The 22,569-nt window shown below is 36.8% G+C and overlaps 2 protein-coding genes across 2 annotated transcripts in view; one reads left to right on the top strand and one right to left on the bottom strand.

Moving 5' to 3' along the window:
- Positions 1 to 6,432, top strand: part of cnksr2 (connector enhancer of kinase suppressor of Ras 2) — a 90,591-nt gene extending 84,159 nt beyond the window's left edge. Inside the window, exon 24 of the mRNA XM_015370159.1 lies at positions 5,730 to 6,432. Within this exon, the coding sequence (XP_015225645.1) occupies positions 5,730 to 5,948 (219 nt within the window). The 3' untranslated portion in view covers positions 5,949 to 6,432. The remainder of the gene's footprint in view (positions 1 to 5,729) is intronic.
- A 5,394-nt stretch (positions 6,433 to 11,826) lies between these two features.
- On the bottom strand, positions 11,827 to 14,237 carry klhl34 (kelch like family member 34). The gene has a single exon (XM_015370160.1). The coding sequence runs from the start codon at positions 14,028 to 14,030 to the stop codon at positions 12,216 to 12,218; it is 1,815 nt and encodes a 604-aa protein (XP_015225646.1). The 5' UTR covers positions 14,031 to 14,237; the 3' UTR covers positions 11,827 to 12,215.
- Between the last annotated feature and the right edge of the window lie 8,332 nt (positions 14,238 to 22,569).

The following is a 22,569-nucleotide window of genomic DNA, read 5'->3' as shown; positions in this document are numbered from 1 at the left end:
TATATTGATATAGAAAAATATACATATCCTATATCTATATATATATATATATATATATATATATATATATATATATATATATATATATATATATACATTTGAGAGTCATGGGTACTAATTGACGGCAGTTATATATTTTCTAAGAACATTACAAGAGGATTAAAAAGCATTAAATAAGAGTTACTCATTCATGTATAAACCCTGAATTAGGATTAGGACAGTCTATAACTGTCTTGCCCAAATAGCAGGTCAGGATAATCTGTGGATTCATCATGTTTCTTTTCTTTATAACAACATATCCGATGCAATACAACACGCTGGTAATTTGCACTGTACAAGTGGAAATTATCTTAACCAGACCACATGAAGGCAGCATAAGTCTTAAAAGAAAAATTATCCTACGTACTTGCTAAAACAGAAGTAGCTCTGTTACCTTTTCCATATTGTAAAACCAGTGTTTGCTAATTGGCCTAATTCTTAAGGGTTTGTTATAAGATATACCTAAAGGCACACCATGTAACTTTTGGCCACCAGGGGCGCTATACCTGTAACTGCCGGTATTTTGTTTCTACTAAACAAACAAAATAATAACAAAGATATATGACTGTATACTAGGAGCACTAGGATTGACAACTTGAAGATGCAAGGAAACCTAAAGAATCTGTTTGTAACATTTATAAGAAGCAGTAGAGTAGCTCACTAGCAGCATCAGCTGGTAATAGCTCTAAGCGTCTTTAATGTCTAAAGCTAACATTTGCCTGATATGATAATAATATGAATTTTACACTTTCTTGAAAAAATCCGAAGATAATTGAACCAATAAGCTACCTTTATTCTCATGATGGCTAAATAAAACGTGCAAATGTGCATGAAAAAATATAAATTGTACAAATTAGATATTTTAAAGAGCTTTTCAGTATTGACCAGTTAAAAAGCTTACTATCAGTGTAAATAAGATATTCATAGACAGTAAATTAATTTAATCCTTCATGCATCTCCTGCTTCTTTACTGTAAACTTAACCATTCTTTGTTTTCTTTTAAAATAAAATATGTTGTTATTTTGGGGAATTTTTTTTTTTCAAGATTTCTACTCTCTGCTACTCTCCCTGCCCAGCTACCATTGTGACAACTCTAAATGTATTTAAAACTAAAAATAGACCTAAAGAAATAATTGAAAATGTTACAATTTAGTTTGAACTCAAACTACAGAAATAAATCTATCTAAAATATCAAATTCAACCAAAAGACAATTATCGGGGGCACAGATGAATGTCAGGTAAATAAATTACTGATGCTGTGTGTAAATTGAACGCACTTATTTATTTTAGAGCAACAGTTTTAGATATCAACAAGGTATTCCATTACAAAATATATCAACACTTTATTTACAAGCTGCTCTGTAATCCAGGGCAGGATCATGTGGGACATATTTTAGAGTGGAGTCCCTTTTCTGCTGTAACTGCAGGCACGGTTTGCTACACAACAAGGCTGCTGTCAAATGTACAACCTGTGCTTCTAAAATGGGAGGGGCCCACAGCACTCACTAATCACTGCAGATGAAAACTTCAAAGTGATTCATAGTTTTATATGTTGTCACCAAAATCTCCCACTACACAGTAAAAATGTTGCTGGATTTGTTGTCAGCTTCTTTTCTTTTAAAAAAGTTGCTACATGTGGCAGCAAATTCACTAAGTTAGCAGCAGCGCCTTAACAGTAGTAGCAGTCACAACTGCATGAAAGGCAGTAAAAAGCTCTAATGGAGCTTTTTTTAATACTTCTAGTAACAGTGACATATATAAGCAGTGTGATGCTGTCTGAAATCTTCCTTCTTTTGCACGTGTAAGTCACTTTGGAGTCATAAACTATTCAGATAGAAGTCTGATAGTTATTGCATTTAAAGGAATGAATGACCATGTTAAAAAAAAAGAAAAAAAGATTTCATTAATAAGGTGAGCATCCAACCTATAGTGTGTATTTTAGCCTAAATGGGGACCTCAGTTTTGCTTCCAGTCGTACCTCACAGTAAGGAAGTTGATTTAAATAATTCTGCTTTCTTTCTTTCTTTCTTTCTCTATTTTTCTATGTAGTGACTCTGATCTGCAGATAAACATGAGCACATTCAGATAAATGTATTTCCTGTTTCATCATTTCACCTCTTACATCTTCATAGTTTGGTTTTCATCAGTCCAACAGCTTTATGTGGCTTAATGTTGTCTGAGCCCTGTTGATGTGTCTGGCCTAAATTGCTCTTCTGGTTTCTGTCTGTTTAATTTATGAAGTTTTTTTTTTTTCTTTACTGCTCCAAAAATACTTTTCATCTCCAAGTGTCTGTAGATTTGACTGTCTTATTCTATCAGCTCCAGTGTTTGATACCTGTCTGGTGTCTCTGAATGGAATATGCCAAGCTTTGGGGAGAGCTTTGTTGAAAATATTGCAGTGATGACAGTGACCCTGCTAGACAGTATCTTTTATAGGCAAGCTTTCTCCTGAAGAATAAAGCTGCTGGTTTGGACATTTCAACATATCTGCAGTGGTTGCTGTGGAAACAAATTGACCCTGGACATGCTCTCTCTTTCTTCTTATCTATGATGAGTGGATTGAAACAGAAGGATACAGGCTAGATGAGAATGGTAGAGAAGCAGAACATCCCTCTTGAGGGGAATAGAGAAAATGATAGAGGTGGATTGCTATTCTACTAGTGTTGCATTGAATTTGCAACATTTTCGGAAAATATGAGTTTACAGTTTGAGGCTCCATAAACCTACAAAAATACCTTGGCCTTTTCGACAAACTGATAGGGAACATCCTGCTTTAAGAGGGGAGAGATGTTTCTCATTCCAATACTAAAAGGTTTGAAAAGCTTCAATGCTACACATTTGTAAAATTAGTACTTTTTATGCATGTTCATAGGGGGAGGAATTAAGCCCTGGAGTTTTAACCACTGAAGACATACGTAACCCTCTTACAACTATTTACCAATCAAAAGCTGAAATATGCTCTGTCGGGAAATTGGACAGGGTCCAATTGGACGGGTGCAGATAAGGGATAAATGAAATGAGCTCTAACTATTACAGCCAATATAGCCTACGGTACTTATTAGCTTGAGCAGCTGCTGTATTGACTACTATTATGAACAACAGTTAGCTTGAGAAGCCCTTTGGCTTAAATAAATGTATACATAACAAATTATTTAACGTTTAACTAATCAGCTATAAGCCTGATGCCCAAATCGTTGTCTAATGGTGCATTCCCCCTGAAAATTAAAAAACTGTGGTAAATTCAACCAGTTTTGAGTGATTTTGCAAAAATCTCCTCTACATCATCAAGTGGAGTCATGTTTGTCATGTCGGTTTCAACTCAACATGGCAGACAGGTATTTTATGGAAAAAGTCGCAGTCCTGTGTTTAATCTGGAAAGCCGAATAAACCATCTCTTGGTCCACAAGATCCTTAAGAGACGCTTTAGATGTCCAGGAGCTGTGGCTGGGCCACGGCTGCTTTCTACAGAGTTTAAAGTCATGTGAAGTAGGGTTCTAGAGCTCAGACAGGAGCAACAGGGAAAGCAGATCAAGAATCCCAGAAGAGAGCACCAGAACCAGAATTAGCTGGCTGGCCGTGTCCCCTCCTGAGCCAGGAACCACAGCAGTTGATCGGAGAAGTACCAGAAGAGAATGGGAGAGGCGTGGCTGGCTCGGGCTTGATCTGGATACGCAGCGGGCAGAGCGCCAGTAGGGGAGCTGACTGGGGGTAGTCCTGCAGTCTAACAGTTGGAGACTGGAGGAGGACAGTGGTACATAGGCAAAGTCGGCCAAGTCGGCTGGCCGTTCTCTGCGCTAAAGTAAAGGGAAGGCAATGTACAGTTCTTTTAAAGTAAATTAAAGTGGCTTTTTAAGAAGCCACTAACACATTTCTTAAGTGCGTCCACTACTTTATCCTTCGTCAACAGGATTCTCTACACTGTGCTCCCTCACCCTACATCACAGCCGCATCTAGTCCCTGATTGGTCTTCACAAGGCAACTATAAACAAAAGTTCAGATTTTACAGTGAATGAGCCTGACATACTTCCAATGTGCGTGGACACTCTTCCTTTGCTGTATTCAGCAAAAATATGCCATTCGCCTCACTAGAATGGTGACCTTTGCCTTGCTCTGCCTTGCAGCACTCATGAGCCGTGCTCTACATAGAGATGACATGTAAAACGTTCCTCTGGCTGCAAAATCTGCATTTGGCATGAACGCACCTTTGTTTTGCATTTAGTTTGTCTCTTTAGTCATAGCTTGAAGCTAAGAATGTTGTCAAACTTGAGTATTATTTCCTTATGTTTCTGAAGCCTAGCTTATATTAAGGACATAAGTAAACAATGATAAATATCTAATTTTAATGTTTTAATACTATTTTATAATGTGTGCCACTTAGACACACACCTGTCAGAAATTGGATACATCAGTTTATATAAGCTACTGTGACGTTTCACATTTTCGTAGCTGAGTCGAACACTAAATTTGAAGTTTTGTGTCAACCTCCAACGTTACGGCATTGAAATTCAACAGCCAACCACCAAGGCCCAACAAGACACAATAGTATTAGCTGTTAGCATGAGTGGTTTTATACTAACACAACTGTTAACTTAATTTCCTAAACGTAATGACTTTGACTACTGTCTTCTTTAGGTCGCGTGCTGTGACTACTCAAATTTCAAAGGCAGTAGCTCTCTCTAGTTGGCACTATAGCCTTTCTGATAACTGGCAATGCCAGGCTTATTTTGTTATATTTCTATGTTTTACACTTTTTTGTGCTTTGTTAAACATTAGGCATATTGTATATTTAACGTAACATTACGTGACCGAAGGCATACATTCAATGAGAAAACAAAAAAGTAATGGAGCCAAGCAGGTCAGAATTTCCCCAGACAGGGTCTGAAAAGAAAAAGGAAATAGTCCAAATGTGAAAGACTGCCACAACAAAAAAATACCAAGAGGGATACGACATGAGTAGATCGATTTGTTATAAACGTTGCTGCTCACTGAAGGGGCTAAAGCGGCAGTAGCTGCCAAGTTGCAGGATGCATGATTAAGCACTGCCAGCAGATTGACACCTCTTACAACAGTTTTTATATCTTCTCATCACATTCTGTGCAAAAATGATATTCAAGCTCAAAATAAGACAAAGTAAACACTATTAGGACATTTTTTTTCATATATTGCTTTATTTAAACATTAACATACGTGTATTAGTAGGTATAGTACATGTCAATGTCCATTTAATGCAATTATGCTAAAGTTAATTATTTAAGAATGCAACAATAAAACATGCAATCCCATTAATTATGTATAATGCTGCCTGTATTATTAAAAGTAAATTATATATATGAATTTTTAGGTGCATTTAGTCTCTTACCTCTATGTAAAATTGAACTGTTAATAAGCTTTGTATACTAATTAGCATTTAGTACATTTTATTATAACTTGTAATTATACCTTAAATTGAAAAGTCACCGTATATTTTTGTAAAGAAACGAGATTGTGTAATTACTCAAAACGGTTTAAAGATCCTACCGTCAAATTCACTCTACTGTCCAATAATCTATAGATAAAACTCGAATCTCCCCAAATCTAAGTGTATCCAGTCACGTCTGTGTCTTTTTTTCCATGTGTCTACGTTTGTCAGAGTAGTGGTAACAGAAACTCTAAAAGTGATCCACCCCTCCTGTGTTTCTGCATCCTCATAGGACAGGGAGGGGGAGCTAGCGCTGATTGACAGGCTGCTGGCCAATCCCCAGCTGTCGTCGGCAGAGTTCCAGGAGTGGAAGAGAGCCTATCAGGAGCTGTTCACTCAGGAGCAGAACTCAGCTGCCGAACCAGAACCAGAACCCGAACCCGCTGACCCGGGGCCGCCCCTCACCCCCTCACTGTCCCACACACACTCCTACATCGAGACACATGTCTGACCTGTTTAAAAAGAACACTGAAAGCGTGTGGTTCTGAGTAAGGATGCTGATTAATCAGGAGAAAGCGTCACGGGGCATCAGAGTCGTGTTTTCTGCCGCCTCAGCGTAATAAGTTCACCATGACAGATTACTGAGGAGCGCCTCATGTCACTTGAGTCAACGATCTGTCGGGTCAAGCCACTCCAGCTGATGGCAGGCATGAAGATATGCTAATTCTTGAGTATTACTAGTTAGCTTTTGTGCTCTGTACCTGAAATACTCTCCTTGGAAATGCCATTCAAAGAACTCATTATTTTATGTGGATGATTTTTTTTTTCATCATCTCCATAAAAGGTATAAATCACAGAATGTATCTTTACTCATCCTGCTTGTTGTGCCATGTTTACACTGAACGCAAAGTGTCTCATAGCCAGTAAGTTGACAGGCTTTTTACTCCATGAAGCCTTATACTTGATAATATTGATATTGACTGTATAGTGAGTGTTCCAGCTGACCACAATCAAATCTTTTTTTTTTTTTTTTTTTACTTAGTATTCCATCTAGATTTAGAGGCTTTTGTTTGTGCAGATTTCGTAGAATTACGTACAGTGCTGGGCTGGACCTAAAGCATGCATCCTCCTTCTGGAACAGGAGCCATTTAAAGGAAAATCCACCCTAAAAAGGTTAAAACAGCCTTTAACAAACAAACTGAATTTAATTTCAAAACAAAGACAGCTAAAAAACATTTTCTGATCCTACTGAGTACACACACACACAACTACTAAATAAAATATATGACAAATATTATTTATAGAATTTAGAGACCACTATATTCAATTATATAAATCTTTTATGGCACAATTCTTAGATAATAATACAGATTTTTAATCTGAAAGCTAAAAAAAAAAATTCTATCTAATATAAAATACAGTTAACTTTGATTACAAAATTATAATGATTTTTATACAAAAATCTAGGAAGGATACTTAGAGTTTTTTAAGTAAGAGGGCACTCTGAATGTATGTAAACAACAAATTCATTACAAAATTGTTAAAAAATGCAAGATTTTATAATGACATATATTTGGAGATACTGTAGATGAAAGTAGTTTCAATATCCAGTGCCTTTTAAAATTATTAAAACACCTTAAAATTATTCATATTTTCTCACATCAATGCAAACTTTAATGTGTTTAACATTTTCCCTGTGAATAATTCAACCTAACGGCATCATGAAGAGAAAGAAACACAGCAGACAATTTTAAAGTAGGATTAGGTACTGGAATCATTTGTTTAAATCATCATCGAAACTGCATACATACCAAGACATGGCTGCACACCGAAGATAACTAGTCTGGTAAAAAACGCATTGTTTTGAAAACCCAGCCCAAAGCTTCTTTATAATCCTGTAGCTGCAGACATCTGCAGCTCAGATCGAATAATCTGTCATCAGGGAAGCTAGCTGATGTACCAGCAGAGCAAAAAGATTTTGATAGAAATATAAAATAATTCTGATTTCTAGTTTGCCACAAAGCCCATGGAGGTAGGTACACTGGTCAGATAAGACAAAACCAAACCTTATTAGCTTCATACAAAATGCTATTTGGAAGAGGAGCAAAACTGAAGGTCACACGATATTTCGACAGCGAAACACAGAGATGGCAGCATGATGGCATGTGAATGCTTTTTTTTTTTATCCCAATAGGAGCAAGGAAAGGAAATTGTGTTAAACTCAGAACAATCTGAAAAAGCCAATTCAGAGTCTGCGGCAGTTCTTTATACCCTGAACAGCCCTCCATAAGTCATTTTATAAAGGTCTGTACTGTAAGCGGCTAGCTACTGATGGAGCTTACCCCTTGTGGAACAGGCACTGAAAAAGTTATAGAGTTATAGCTCTGTCTTGACCTCAGCCGATGAGCTCAAAACTCCCCTTTTTCTATCCGTCTTATACCTTGTTGTGCTATGTGTCTGCCAGGAGAATGGTTATCTAATGTGTGTGATCATTTGACACACCCATCATATCACAAATCCTGCCTTCTTTTCCCTGCTGTATCTTTTCATTTCAGGATATTAACATGTGTTCCCCTTTTCATTTCTGCTCCTTGAAAATGGTACATTTATTTACAGTGATATAGGTTACTATATCTATTTAGGTTGCTCTGTATTTTCTCATTTTCCAGACCTTGTAACTTAATGATGATTACTAATTTTATGTAGAGAAAATTAATCTCTGCTTTAAACTAAGATGCAGATTAAATAACGCATTAGAATTTATACCTTAAAGTATTATACTATGGGTAGGAAAAACTGTAATTTATGGAGAATATACACATCTATTATATTGAGTATTTTTGGAGTTTAAAAAAACTTTTCATGAATGATAAAGATTAATCTTAACACGTCAAAGGGCCAGAACTTTAGTCTCTAAATGTGCCAAGCAGATAGAGGCATTCTTCCAACCATTAACTGTTCAAATGTGATGTAGAGATGATATTAAAAAATATTGATTAAAGAGTCTTAATGTGCATGTATAAAATACCTGTTTGTCATCTTAATTTCATCTTTAGTATTTCACATTATACTTCTAGAGGATCCCATTAAAATAGTAAAGGACCTGTACTTACATAGTACTTTATTAAGTCCAGGGATTGCAAGCTGTTTACACTAAATAGAGTCATTCCCACATTTAAATCCATTCACACTCTAAGTATGGAGTGAAATTTGGTCCATAATTATTGCAAGAAAAAAACACGTCCCATTTCTAAAATCTATGGAAAAAAAGATCAATCTAGGAATGAAACTTCGAAAAATGTCTTAATCAAAGAAAAAGGTTTAGAGTTTTGAGAGAAAATGTTCTGTTTTCTTAGATTGTATTTTGAAAATAATATGTTTTTTAAATTTCTGTTTTTTTAAATTACATTCTACTTTACTTTTGAAACTTAAATTTGTAAAACAAAATTGAAATAATAAATTTTTAAATTAAAAGTTAAAACACATCTTGGAAAAGTGAAATTTAAAAATATAAAATATAAAAAAAAAAAACGGAAAAAATGTTACTTTTTAATAGCTTCATTTATGGATTACATATACCCCGTTTACACTACCCTTAAAAAACTGAGCCGAGACCGGTCCGAGCTCAGTAACTGAGATAACTTGTCGTGTGTGAACGGAAACAACCTGAACTGAACCGAGATAAACATAACCGGACCGCGCTAACTGCAGACCAGTTCCCGAGGTGGGTTCGGCTCGGTTTTTTCCTGGCTCGGTTCTCTGATAACAAGAGCGCATGAGCAGAACGCGTCATCGCCGACTGGCTGAACATGCCGATTCACACTCCATTCCAGAAAGTCGGCTTCCCAAAAGCCGACTTTCTCAAGTACATCCGCGCAAGGTTGCCGTCTTCGCCTGACCCACCGCAAACACGGAAGTACAGCAATAATAATCAAGCATAACTTTCTGAATGTGACGGGCGCCGCCATTTTGATTTGCTTGATTCCCTCTTCCTTCGTCTTCTTCTTCTTGGGTTTTACGGCGGTTGACAAACAGCGTTTGGTGCATTACCGCCACCAGCTGCTTGAGTCCCTCCTTCAATCCTAGCAGTAATACCGCACATCGTCACTAGGAGGCGAGGAGTCGAGGCGTCGAGATAACCGAGATAAGTGTGACGTGTGAACGGTCGTCAAAACTGAGCTTGGCCTGGTTACCGATCCAAGCTCGGACCGGTCTCGGCCTGGATCGGTTTTTCAAGGGTAGTGTAAATGGGGCTTTATTGTGTTAATTTTCATTTACAAAACATGTTCTGGTTCCAACAATAATGGAACAAAATTCACTCCATACTGATGATAATAGACTATATAGATAATAGACATTGTTGCCACAGCTGCCCTGGGGTAGACTGACACAATTGGTGCCACTTGGCCCTTTGACTACCAACAGCAGGCAAAAATACAAAATGGGGTCTGAGGACTCGAACCGACAACCCACCGGTTAAAGGACGAACCCCTGAGTCATTGCCGTCCCATATAAAACCTTTAGAAGATACAGTAAAGTTTGTCGGGTAAAGACACAAAAGGTTAAAAACACAGCTAACCCCATGCGTACAATTCAGTAACTTAAATGAAATATATATTTTTATATACTCTTATCTTAAAAAAATATTAATTATAGGACAGATATTTTTGCTTCTATTTACCTAAATGACATATACAGACACAAATACATTTCACTTGTAATGACTGTCATATAAAAATGACAATTTTATGCATGAGTTTATCAAATAAATCTAGACAATAAATATTTTTTATATTCTCCATACAAATAAAGAATATACATTATAATTAAATAATTCCCTATGATTACTTATTAAAAAGTATAAAATTGTCCAGGGGTGGATTTTTCCTCACAGATGATTTAGCTTTATTACAGGCGTGTCACATTGAGCATATGAAGAATATTTGCATAGGAAATTATACCTTGATCTATTTAAGATATTATTCTATTTCTATGCTGCTGCCAGAAGATGTAATAATGTATCTCAAACATTAACACAAACTTTGAAAGCAATCCTAAATATACAATAATTACTTGCACTGACGAACACTGTCTGTATGCTCCTTTTATGCTGCTGCCCGTGGTTGGTTGTAGTAGCATGTTTTTGCTGTAGATCAAAACAATATTCATTTCATGTTTTGTGTTTAAAATCTATAGATAAAGTAGATCTCTATTTATAGAGTGTGAATTGTCTTGAAGAGTATCTTTAATTATATCAGGGTTTCCTTTTGTAAACTATCATTGTGTAAAGAATGTTTAGTGTTCAATCTATAAATTATAGTTTAAAGACAGTATTTATTTATGTGTTCATTCTTTGTGTTTCGTTGGAAGATGAGACTGAATCAATAAAGTTTTAGTCATTTGGATTAGAAGCTTGTTTTAATTAATAATGTGATTACATGAATTTCCTTTCTGAACAAGAGAGAGTCTGTGGAATCTATATTTTGATGGAGAGAAAATATTCTAACCTGTTGATTAGAATGACTGTCATCATTTCACTGATTAATGCCATATAACTCAGGTACAATAAAACCAACATTTAGTGGATAGTCTGTTTCAAACCTTTAAACGTTAGTAATAAAATCCACAGTTTTACAACCGCAAAAATTCCAAACATGGTATGCTGGAATCCATAGACCGACTTGGGGGGGTACTGGCATCTTTTTAAAGAATAAGTCAAAATACTATTTTTTTAAATCATTTTCTATGATTTTGACTAGGTTAAATATCAATTTCTACAAATCAGAAAATTATATCTTTCAATGCCTTTTGTCACGTATAAAATAAATAATGTGACATTATTTTTCATATTTCACTATTAGTGGTAAATAATTATTTGATTGCCTTTTAAAAAAAATCTAAAACCTCTTTAGCTTTCTTTGAGGACATTATAATTAACTTAAATAAACCATATTTAAACCAACACAATATTTTTTCCTAAACTGTATATTCAAAAAGCCATTAAACAGAACCTGCCTGAAAACCTGAAGAATAATAAGCTTTCTTGGGTGATGCAGCAAAACATTGATCTTACGCATACCATAAGTCCAATTCTGGATAGCTGGAGAAAAAAACAAAATGATCATCTGATACAAATCAAGCCAGAATTTGATGCATAAAACTGAACAAAACATATTTATACTTAACAATGGTACAATTGCCTTTTCCTAAAAGAACAATGTCTTGGTTTTTTCTGTTCTGAAATATATCCAAAAGCTCAAAACGTTGTATTAATTCACAGGTTTTTTTTTTGCAGTAAATGCCTGCAGAATCGATTTAAATGTGAGGTGAAAAAAAAAAACAAGAACAGAAGAAATCTTTAATATCAAATATACATTTGAAGGCTCTACAAATGATTGCATCAACAAAACTTTGTAATTCTTTCATTTCCACAAAAGTGAATTTGTTTGGTTTTAAAAGAATAGGTGTTTCATTGTAAGATATAAGCATCTGAGCTACTTTTTATATTTAGCTCAGCTAAATATTTTATCATATGCAGTGATTGTTATATTATTCACAAAATTATGTGATAGTTTAGTTTGGCATGGACTTCCAATGCAATAACACCGAATTTATTTAATAGAAGAAAGCTAAACGCAATATAGGAAGAGAAAGTATTTGCTCATTAAAAAAATAAATAATATTTTAAAAACCTTTTTCTGCTTTGAATAGTGTGAATTAAAACACTGATTTGAAAGGCATCTTTGGAGACCTTTATCTATTGCTGGCCTTGAAGCGCTCAGCAGCACAGGATTGGATTGTCTGGCAGACGAAGGAGGGTGCACTCAGTGCCAGTCAGAGGTCTTGGGAGCTGTGCAATTTCTCTCCAGCGATCTTTCTTTGTATCATACTCCAGCACACTTCTTACAGACACCTGTTGTCCATCACTCCATCTTCTTCCACCGAATAGCAGCAGATTATCACATTCCAAGGTTTGCAGTCCATAGCAGAAAAGGCCATTTGCGAGTGGTTTGAGGCGGGTCCAGTAGTTTGACTGTGGATCGTATCGTTCAATATCACAAAAAGGCTCGTACATCCCAAGCAGGGCGTAAATGTGACCATGAGCGGTTGCCAATCTATGACCAAACCTCTGAACTGACATGGATGCCCTCTTTTCCCAGACTCTGCCAATTAGATCCCAGCACAGGCATTCTCTACTTATTTCTCTATTAACTTCCTGGTTATTGCTGTGGATTTGACTCAGGGGGGAAGGAAGACCCCCTGATACATAAATGCTTTTGTCAAGCACAGTAGAGGCATGGCCATGAAGAGGGTAAGGCAATGCTGCAGCTCTCCTCCAAGCTCCAGAAGCCATGTCATAGTATTCAACTGATGCTACAGAAGTATACATGCCAGAGTCCGGCTGTAAGTGTCGTCCTCCAATTGCATAAATAACGTCCTCCACTATGCAGCAGGTAAACTGCATCCGTCTCTCCAGCATGGACTCCATCTGCTCCCAGTGGCTAAAGCGGGGATCATACCTCCACACTTGGCATGATGTTGACATAGCGACTGACTTCTTCTCGTCGTCATCACAAGTTTTTATATTGTCACCCCCCATTACAAAGAGAAAACCTCCCACCGAACAAACACATGGACTTCTGAGTCTCAATGGCAGAACTAAACCCGGCACTGTAAACCTCTTGCTGCTGGAGTCAAATGCCAACACCTGCTGTTCTGGCAAATCAGTGCTAGTCCCACCACCAACAAGAAGCACATGACTTGTTGACCCTCTCATGGTTGACTGCCTGCTCTGCCCTATTGGCTTAGCTGAACCCATTTGGTGATACTCAAGTGCACGCGTCAGCTGACCTCTAATAAGAGGAGTGGCCATGGCTCTGTTTCTGTGGCTTAGGTTAGAAAGGTCAGAAGGTGAAACCAGTCCAAAGCGTAGACGACTCAACAGAAGGTTTGACTTTAAGAGTGGGAGAGGCCCATTCTCATCAAGCCAATCAAGACAAAGCTTAATGAGGTCCACCTCTTTGACCCCAGGTATATCATCTGCATCTAGCACGGCCATCAGTGATGAAAAGTTCAGCCCAAGGAGTTCAGCTCTGTTTCTCTGTAGCAGCACTACCATCTTCTTGGCAATAGTTTGATTTGCAGCCTCAAGTGCTTTCAAGAGGAAGTGTTGGTCAGCCAGATTAGCATAGAAGCAGCAGTTATCATTGGTTAGTCCATCTGCCATAAATCTCTCACATATTGACAAGGCCGCCTCTACCTGGAGGTAGCGAGAAGCTTCAACCACAACTGGAAGTGTGGAGGAGGAAATGCTCAACCACCCTGAGTACAAGAAATCCAAAATGGCTTCTAAACCCTCAGGTGTGAGTGCTGGGAGGCTGATGAAGTCTGCTGATCTCTCTGCAGTTGTCTCTCCAAAAAGGGCCCAGAAGTATTCACTGGAGCTTGCCAATAGAGTGCGATGGCATGGGAAGGAAACACCGCCTGATTCCAGGACAACATCACACATCTTCCTGTGATCCCGCAAGCGTTGGAACCCAGAGAGGAGTCCATCATTGTGGGACGAACTATAGAGGACTGAGTAGGTATCCATGCAAAGAAAAAGGTAAAAAGATAAAAAAAAAACAAATATCTGTCAAGGAAAAGATAGTATGGCAGATATGTTATTGATGTGGTACGCGAAAAAGAAGAATGGAAATCATCTGAAGAGTGGAGACTGGAAAAAGTGTGTCCTCAGTTGGGTTCTCTCCATCTGTGTTTTAGTCCTCTGTCTGCAGAAGTTGCTACCCGACACCATGATAGGGAGGTAATAACAGCCCCCTGCACATTCACATCCACACATCCTTGTGACCCAACCCCCTTTGGCACTGAAACTTGGCTCACTTGTCTCTGTCTGGGATACTGGCGCTGTTGGCTTTGTGTTTGTCAGCTGCCCTTTGCTCTGAGTTCTCCAGGGAGTATCACTGAGACGCATGCGTCCAACTTAACATCAAATAACAAGCAAACAATGTGTCGTCGAAACAAGGGGGCTGGAGACCGTATCAGGTAGGGTTATAGGTCTATCTCTGCTGATGAACTCATCTGTAAATATGCCTGCTATGGTCAAGGCTTGCAGAAAGCTGATGGGCACAGTTGATAAGGCACCTTTCAGTCAGGAATAGAAACACAGCTTAGAGGATTTGTCTGCAAGGACAATACAATAAAAGCTTTGCTGTAATCTTTCAGATTGTCCCTTATTGATGATTCTGCAGAGTTTTATTGGTTTTAAACTCTTCCTGGGAGTTTAGCTGCTTTTTCCTCTAATTTCAGTCTACCACTTATTTTCCTCATTTTCAGGTTTTATGTTCAAGCCACATAACTCTCACCTATGGCATTTACAGGCACAACAAGACTCTTAAACTGAGTACATTTTAATTAATTATTAATGAAAAAAGCATAACAAAAAACTATATTTCACTGGAATCAAGATTGAAAAAGAACAATTAGCATAATACTTTATGTAAAGTAAATTATACACAATCCTGCTTCATATTTCAGGTCCCATAGTAGATCTTTGCAATTTTTTTTTTTATCCATTTTCCATCAAGCTCATCCCAGCTGGGGTCGCGAGGGGTGCAGGTGTCTATCTCCAGCTGTCTACGGGTGTGAGGCGGGTTACACCCTGGAAAGGTCGCCAGTCCATCGCAGGGCAACACAGAGACACACGGGACACACAACCATTCATACACACACTCACAACTTAGGAGAATTTAGAGAAGCCAATTAATCTAACAGTCATGCTTTTGGACTGTGGGAGGAAGCCGGAGAACCCAGGCATGCTCAGGGAGAGCATGCAAACTCCATGCAGGCAGACCCCAGACCGGGAATTGAATCTTGGAACGTCTTACTGCAAGGATACAGTGCTATCCACTGTTCCACTGATCAGCCCCTAGTCTTTTTTTTTATTCTTACAAACAATTTTGTCCCAAATACCATTTTGAGTCTGTAGGTTCGGAACATGTATTTCCCAAGTTGATATTCAATCAGTATGTTATCGTTATCTTCAAGAAGTACGTTATTTACTCAAAAAATACAAAGAAAACCTCACCCATTTAAACAGAATGTATCATTGTTCCAACTAGTACTGTAACAGAGGATATGCTAGTAATAACGGCCACTGTTTTATGTATAATGCTGGTTGGCCTATTTTTCACAAACAATTTTCACAAAACACAAAATGTGTATCCTGCAAGAGAAAAGCCCTTTTCCAATCAGCTGTCTGAAATGTGCAACAACAGATGGGGCAAGGGCACCGCTGTGTTACTATGTATGGATCTCTGTTGAACATATGTGCTCTAAAGAGATAGGTGAGAATGCTGAGCACACAACACAGTATGTGTTTAATTACAGGATTTATATAGTATATCAATCATATATCCAATGTATAATATGGCTAAGAAGTGACTTTGGGCAATTTTAATATCTGTACTAAAGACATAAAAGACTTATGGTATGACACTGCTTTTGTCCACCTTTGGTCATACAGATAGGGTTGAGATGGCAGGCAGGGTTGAGATGGCAGGCAGGGTTGAGATGGCAGGTAGGGTTGAGATGGCAAGATGTCCACACATCATCTTTTACTTATTCAGGATTACATGGAGGAATTAGTGGGATTAGGCTTGAAATGTTCAGTTTAAGCAACTGGATGTGACATCTAATTGCCTAAAAGGAACTTTCCAAACTTCACCATGGCCTGGACTACTAAATCTTCATAGGCAGGATTTTCCCAGTCTCTAAACATGCTGCTGTTGTTATTGTGGAGAGGTAGTGGCTACTGTTTGAGCTAAATCTGGATGACAGTTGCTTCACCTTATCTCTGACACCTCAGGTAAATCTCTGCTCGCCTGACTTCTAGGGAAATACCTCCATATTTTAAAAGACATAACTCTACTAAAGCTTCATAAATGCAACTGTAATGATAAAATCAACATGTGATGTTCAGATTCAATGACAATGCATAATCTTTTTACTTATTAAGATAAGACACAGTCATTTAAAAACAGAATTAGGCCCATAAACATTTGTCTGCAAAACAGGTTAAATGTAATGATGAGCTTTCTTTATGGTTCTGAAACTAATTGCCATCAAATAACCAAAACCTCTGGTTTGTTTTACTAATTTCGATTAATGAAATGGAGGTAACTTTGTTCACAATTTTGTCTGCAGAGAATCTACAAGAAACCCATTTCCTTGTTTGACAATCCTAAATTAAATGGTTCTTAGCACGCATTAATGTTGCCAAAAACAGTTGAATTAGGAACCAATATAAGGCTATTATTGTTTTATGGGCTGTGGAACTTACAGATGTAAAGACTTAAGTCAAGCTCAAGTTCACTGCAAAAAGTTAAAATTAAGCTAGTCAAATGTTCTTACAACAAGTGTATTTCGGCTTGATTTAAACTGGTATGAAAACGAATTTATCATTGGTAAAGGGCGATTTATCTTTAAGATAAGAATAAAAGAAACTCCTTTATCATATTTTAAGTGACTTATAGCTAATTATCTTACTCAAGAGCAAATATGTCCATTCCATTGGAAGAAAATTTTATTTACCTGCTCAAATCAAGGGCACACACTTATTTTTTAGAATGTTGTAGTTCTAAGATGGATTTTCCAGTGTTTAAAGTTTAATAATTTGTCTAACATTAAGAAGTCTAGTCATTTGAAGATGAAAAACCTTACATTTTATCATTAAGGATTTGTAGGAACCCATTTAGAGAAGGATTATTTTATAGCTGCATGTGTCTAGGATCTTGCTCATCTAATTATGACATATAATTATTACTTATAACATTAGCTGTAGGTCAGAATGTAGAAAAGGCTCTTAAAAGGCAAGAAAATCAAAAGTGTCCACTATAGTAGCAGGTTAAGTCATACAGAGAGATAATTGTGGTCAACTACTGGATTAATTCCTTTTTCAAAACCCCTGAATGAAACCAGGCGCTCATAAACGGGTCTCTGCAGAATCTATTGAGGTACTGAGAAGGTACTTAGCCATTTGATTCAGGTGTGTCAGAGCAAAGAAGCAGCTAAAGCTGAAGGAAAGTAGCTGCTGTTAGGCTTTCTAAACTGCTAGCATTTTATGAACTTCAGTGTGTTCTATCATAAGGTTTGACAAGAACTGTTGACGGTACACCTAAAAAGAAAAGATGGCAGCAACTGTTTTTCAGAGATCATGGCTTTCAGACACACTGATAGCCATCTTATGAAAATATTTAGATTATGAGTCTGATCTACTCTGACTAGATCATCGTACTGCTACTAGATTAAAACTTCTTAGATACTATTAATCTCCTATCTCTTATTAATGTCTAAAAAGGAATTGGATTTGCAATGTAATCTCTATCTTAAAGAATTTCCAAACCACAAAGGCACTCAATCTTTTGTCGGGTTACAATTACATTAATCTTCTCATTAGATCTCTGTATGTAGAAGTAATATGCTTACAATATGTTTGTTGCCACACAGAAAAAAAGAGAGAGCAGTAAATATAACAATATAAAAAGCAGTAAAGTCCAACAACAATATTCTCAGGACAAGAAAATGTTAAAGCTTTGAAAACACTAAAACCCCAGTAGGCAATCATATATATATTATTTTGATTTATACAAGGAAAAACAAAATATAATTGCAATTTTATTGTTTTGGTTATTTGACAAAGACTCACAGCCCTACTCTCAACCAACAATACTTTAACTTACTTCAACTTTAATTCACTCTCTTCACTATGCAAGAAGAAAAGAATATTACCCACCTTATTCCTGGTGGATCAATTATTCTAGTAACCTCTGAAACAATTACAATAATGTTGACATTCAGATGTGCAAAATACACAAAGCAGAGGTGGATTTTTTCCACTAAGAGCTATACAGGGATGATGAAGGAAATAGTTGGGTGATGAAGAATGGATTCCCTCTGCAGGATTTAAGACGTTTTTTGGTTTAACTGAACTGTATTTACCCTTAATTTAAGCAGGTTGATAAGATGATCTGCCAATAGAATAATAATTTCTGTCTGTAGAATCTGATAGTTTGATTTTATGCACCTGAATTAAAATAGAAGAGTTGCTTTTTTTCTTATTTAAAAAATAAACCATCTTATGCTATTGGAAAATTGTCCAACTAGGCTCAAATCAAGGGAAAATTCTTAATTCAAGAAAAAAATGACTTTCTTTACTTTTGCAGAGTAGCCTTAGCTAAGTAATTTTCTCTTATATTTTGTGGCTGTATATTTGACACAAATGGTTTACAGTGTTTTAAATTTTTGTCTTCTTTGTATGATAAATCGTCCATGGACATGCTTTTAACATGTTAAGCTTGATGCACATGAAGTGGATCCTTCTTTAGTTACAAAAATCTTAACACGCACCTTTAGCTTCTGCATGTTGAAGATACGTTTTCACTGTACCCAAAGGATTGATTTGCAAGGGTTACATGGAGAAAAGAAATCAAGACGATGCAGTTGGAGAGTAAAAATTAAAAAAAGGAAATCTATGGACTTTAGAAAACAGGAGGAAGATCCCTCCTCCTTTTCTTGGGGCTCTTACTGACTACAAGAAATGAAAATTTCTAGTAGTCAGTGAAAAAACAGCACTGCTGATACGAGATGTGGTGCAATTTTAGATCTCATTAATTTATGGTAATATTATGTTCTTTTTATGATTCTTTTTATTCATCAGCACATGACATCACAGTTTTTTTCCTTCCTGATCACATTCCCATCCTAAGTGATTGCCAATAAATGTTTAAATACACATCTACTGATCACTCAATGTTTTGAGGGAATAAAAATCAAACAAACAGACTGATAAAGGCTCAGTTTCTTCATGTTTTACCAAATGCTGTAATGATGAAGTCGCTAGCAGGACGATATTATCACAGTTGTGTAAAAGTCACTGCTAATTTATGTTTCTTGACCATATTTTTTGTCAGAAACACTTAATCACACATAAACATGCTAGACAAAAAGATGTGACCATATTTCATTTTCTATATTGTTTTATTTAGGAACAGTCAAAGTCTAGTCAGTTTACCCTTAGTTTCTTTATGGACTCCACACAAAGAATGATTAGCAGACTAATTAAAGTTCTAAATCCTCTGAAAATTTTCAGAAATTTATCACGGAGGGTAAACAATTAGAAATAGAGAAAATAATAGAATTAGGCATGTTTTAAAATGTTTTGCACATCAATAAAACAGAGGATTCTCCTCTGAAGTGTCAAGGTAGCAAATAGCTGTTGGTATTAGGGCAATGGCTGCCCTTTGGGAAGGCATTTAAGAGTCACAAAGATGGATGTCACTGTATTATTTTTATGCAGCAACAGAGAGTTGGTGGGAGGGAGATACAGCAGGCTTTTAAGCTTCCCAGCATGTTTATGGTTGTGTCTGATTAATGTTCAGCTACTGTAAGGGTTGATATATGAAACACAACGTGCTGTTAAACAAGAAGTTGATTGGAAGCGAGGACACTTAGCTGTGAATTATTATCCCATCCCAGAGCAGATGTCTGCTCCCATATGAAACTTTGGGTTTGTTTTGGACAGGGTGGTTTTGTCTTATGACTCCAAAATCCAGCACATAGCTCAATCCAGGAAGGAAAAACACACCCATGTTCTTTTTGTCTTTTATAAGCTGCAAAGACTATTTAATCTTCCCTGCTCAGTGTCAGCAGTGTTTGTTCGGCTGAATATTCCACTGTGACCTGATGGGGTCTAAACTTAGCTGCAGCTGCCGTGTGTGTTTTTATCTAAGTGCAAAGAGACATGTGATTTGGTGATGGATTTGTGCTGTTTTGTTTTTGTTTTTGTAATGTTGCTATATTTATCTAACTATATATATGAATGCCTTTTATAACTTAAAGGGACGGCACAAAATATCTCAGAATATTTATATCTATAGTCAGATTGTATGCTTTCTATATACTCAGAAAAACTTAAAATAAGGAATTTCAGGTTATTGAATTTTTGCTTTATGTTTTTTACTCTGCTTCATACATACTCTCATGAACACCCACCTCAGAAGATTTCGTGGTCTCTGCCAAGAAAATGTGAATTTTAATCTAGTGTGTGATATTCATAACATTAAGGTTATATTCAGTCATCTTAGTTCAAGAAAGTGTTGTTTTTAGAAATGGTTTCTAAGCTTGCTAGCGAGATCATACAGTATTCCTAAGGAAGCATGGAAACAATATTGATGGGAAATTTTGGTTTAAAACTTCAAACATCACCTATGTTTGGAGATGAAACAAGAAACAATGCAGAATCAGTTGAGTAATTTTGCAAATGAAACTAAAATGTCTGGACCATTTTAAAACTTGTTTTATACTCATCAAAGGATCAGTAATTTCTTCCCAATCCCAAAAGACACCTTTTAGGTGATTGCTGATTCAATGTCCTTTCAAGTGACACAGCTCTTTTATCTCTTTACTTGGATTTATCACTTTAATTGGACTTTTCACTTTATTTGGTTTAGTTTTTACATATGCATAGATATACGTAAAGATATATATATACAGAAGAGCTATATGTGTATATATATTTTATCTCTTTTTATTCTTATTTTTTTATCTTTATTATATTGTATAGTTGGTTGTGTGTATATATCATGTAAAACTGTAACTGGAGCGTGTAACAAAAGTAATTTCCCTCTGGGATTATTAAAGTATTTCTGATTCTGATTCTGATGCAAAAAACTTTTTCTGTTTTTTTTTTTTTTTGCTGGATCTCAGGGCAGCATTTCACACATTGAATTAAATCATCCTTATAAATAGAATGGAGATGTGCCAGACTGATTCATATGCTATTTTCAAAATAAAAATTTTTTGAGTCATTTGGAAAATATTCATTTCAATGAATTGTGATTGCATAAGGGGTTCCTTAAGACACTGTTTTCGACTCACTTTTATTTAATAGTGCGAGGGGGGGATTATTTTACCTCTTCCCCAATCTCATCTTCGAGATTATTCAGAAAATTTCGACTTCTCCAGATCAGATCATGCGGAACTGATGCAAAGTACCTTACTTGGTTAGCACCTGAGGAACGACAACGTCAGATGAAAACTTGACTGCCTGTATTGCAGTGGGAGTACTGACTTAATTTCTTCTTGCCCAAAGCAGCTAAAAGGGAGGGTTCACTGGTGAGGAAGGGACCAGATGGGCAGTTTTAGGAACAGATTCTTCCACATGACATTACCGTGCTCCCTTCTATTGAATCAACCATTTCCCTCTTTTGCTTTTATCGATTCTTGTTGTGAACAAAGCCTTATGGATAACATTTTAGCTTTACAATTACTTCTTCCTGTTGTATCCCCACCTGAACCACTTCATGTCTCAGCTCTATATGGAAGTCCTCTGCATGTAATCATGCACAGAACCAGTAACACTTCTGGTGTCAGGCAATCATGTTGAATAAATATATGTTTTCCTCTTCTCTTCACTCCAAACTCCAATTGTTTTAGGGTACTCTTGGTTCACCCAACGTAATCCTCACCTGAACTGAAAAGATACAATAATAGAGTTGAGTCATGGAGAAACCACTGTCTTGCAGAGTGTCTACAGTCAACCATGTCTATTCTCAAGAACAGGAAACTGCAGTAGACCTCTCCCTGCTTCCGCCTGAATATCATTACCTTCATCTGGTTTGGTCTGCAATATATAGTATTAGCAATTCAAAAGTTCCCCACTTTCCTTGATGGGCCCTTGGCTGGTCCTCAGCTGGTCCCCTAAGATTCCTTTTTTACACATCAGTCTTTGTACTAAAATATTCTTTCTGTCATGATTTTTGGACATTAAGATCTAAAGAGAAGCTCCTTCTCCTGTCACACCCTATAATTCAGTGAAAGGGTGGAGTCAGAGTAAAAAAATATGCACGCCCAGTAGAAGGACGGGGATACTCCAGTGGCTGGAAGTTGGCTGCCATTCGGCTGGCCTTTGGCTTGGAAGGGCCATTTTGAATGGCTGCTACTGTAGAAGTGTGCATGCACCAAAGCTATTCCACAGCCTCCCATTGGTCTTCTTCAATCATTTCCTAACACTAAATGTCTGTGGTCTCATATTGCAGATGCTGACCTCAAAAAGGAAAACCACCTCATTTTTT

The sequence above is a fragment of the Cyprinodon variegatus genome, unplaced genomic scaffold (assembly GCF_000732505.1).
Source record: "Cyprinodon variegatus isolate N-32 unplaced genomic scaffold, C_variegatus-1.0 Scaffold42, whole genome shotgun sequence".
In the NCBI taxonomy this organism is placed as follows: domain Eukaryota; kingdom Metazoa; phylum Chordata; class Actinopteri; order Cyprinodontiformes; family Cyprinodontidae; genus Cyprinodon; species Cyprinodon variegatus.
The sequence above is the reverse complement of the archived record's forward strand: the minus strand, read 5'-3'. Positions and strand labels throughout refer to the sequence as shown.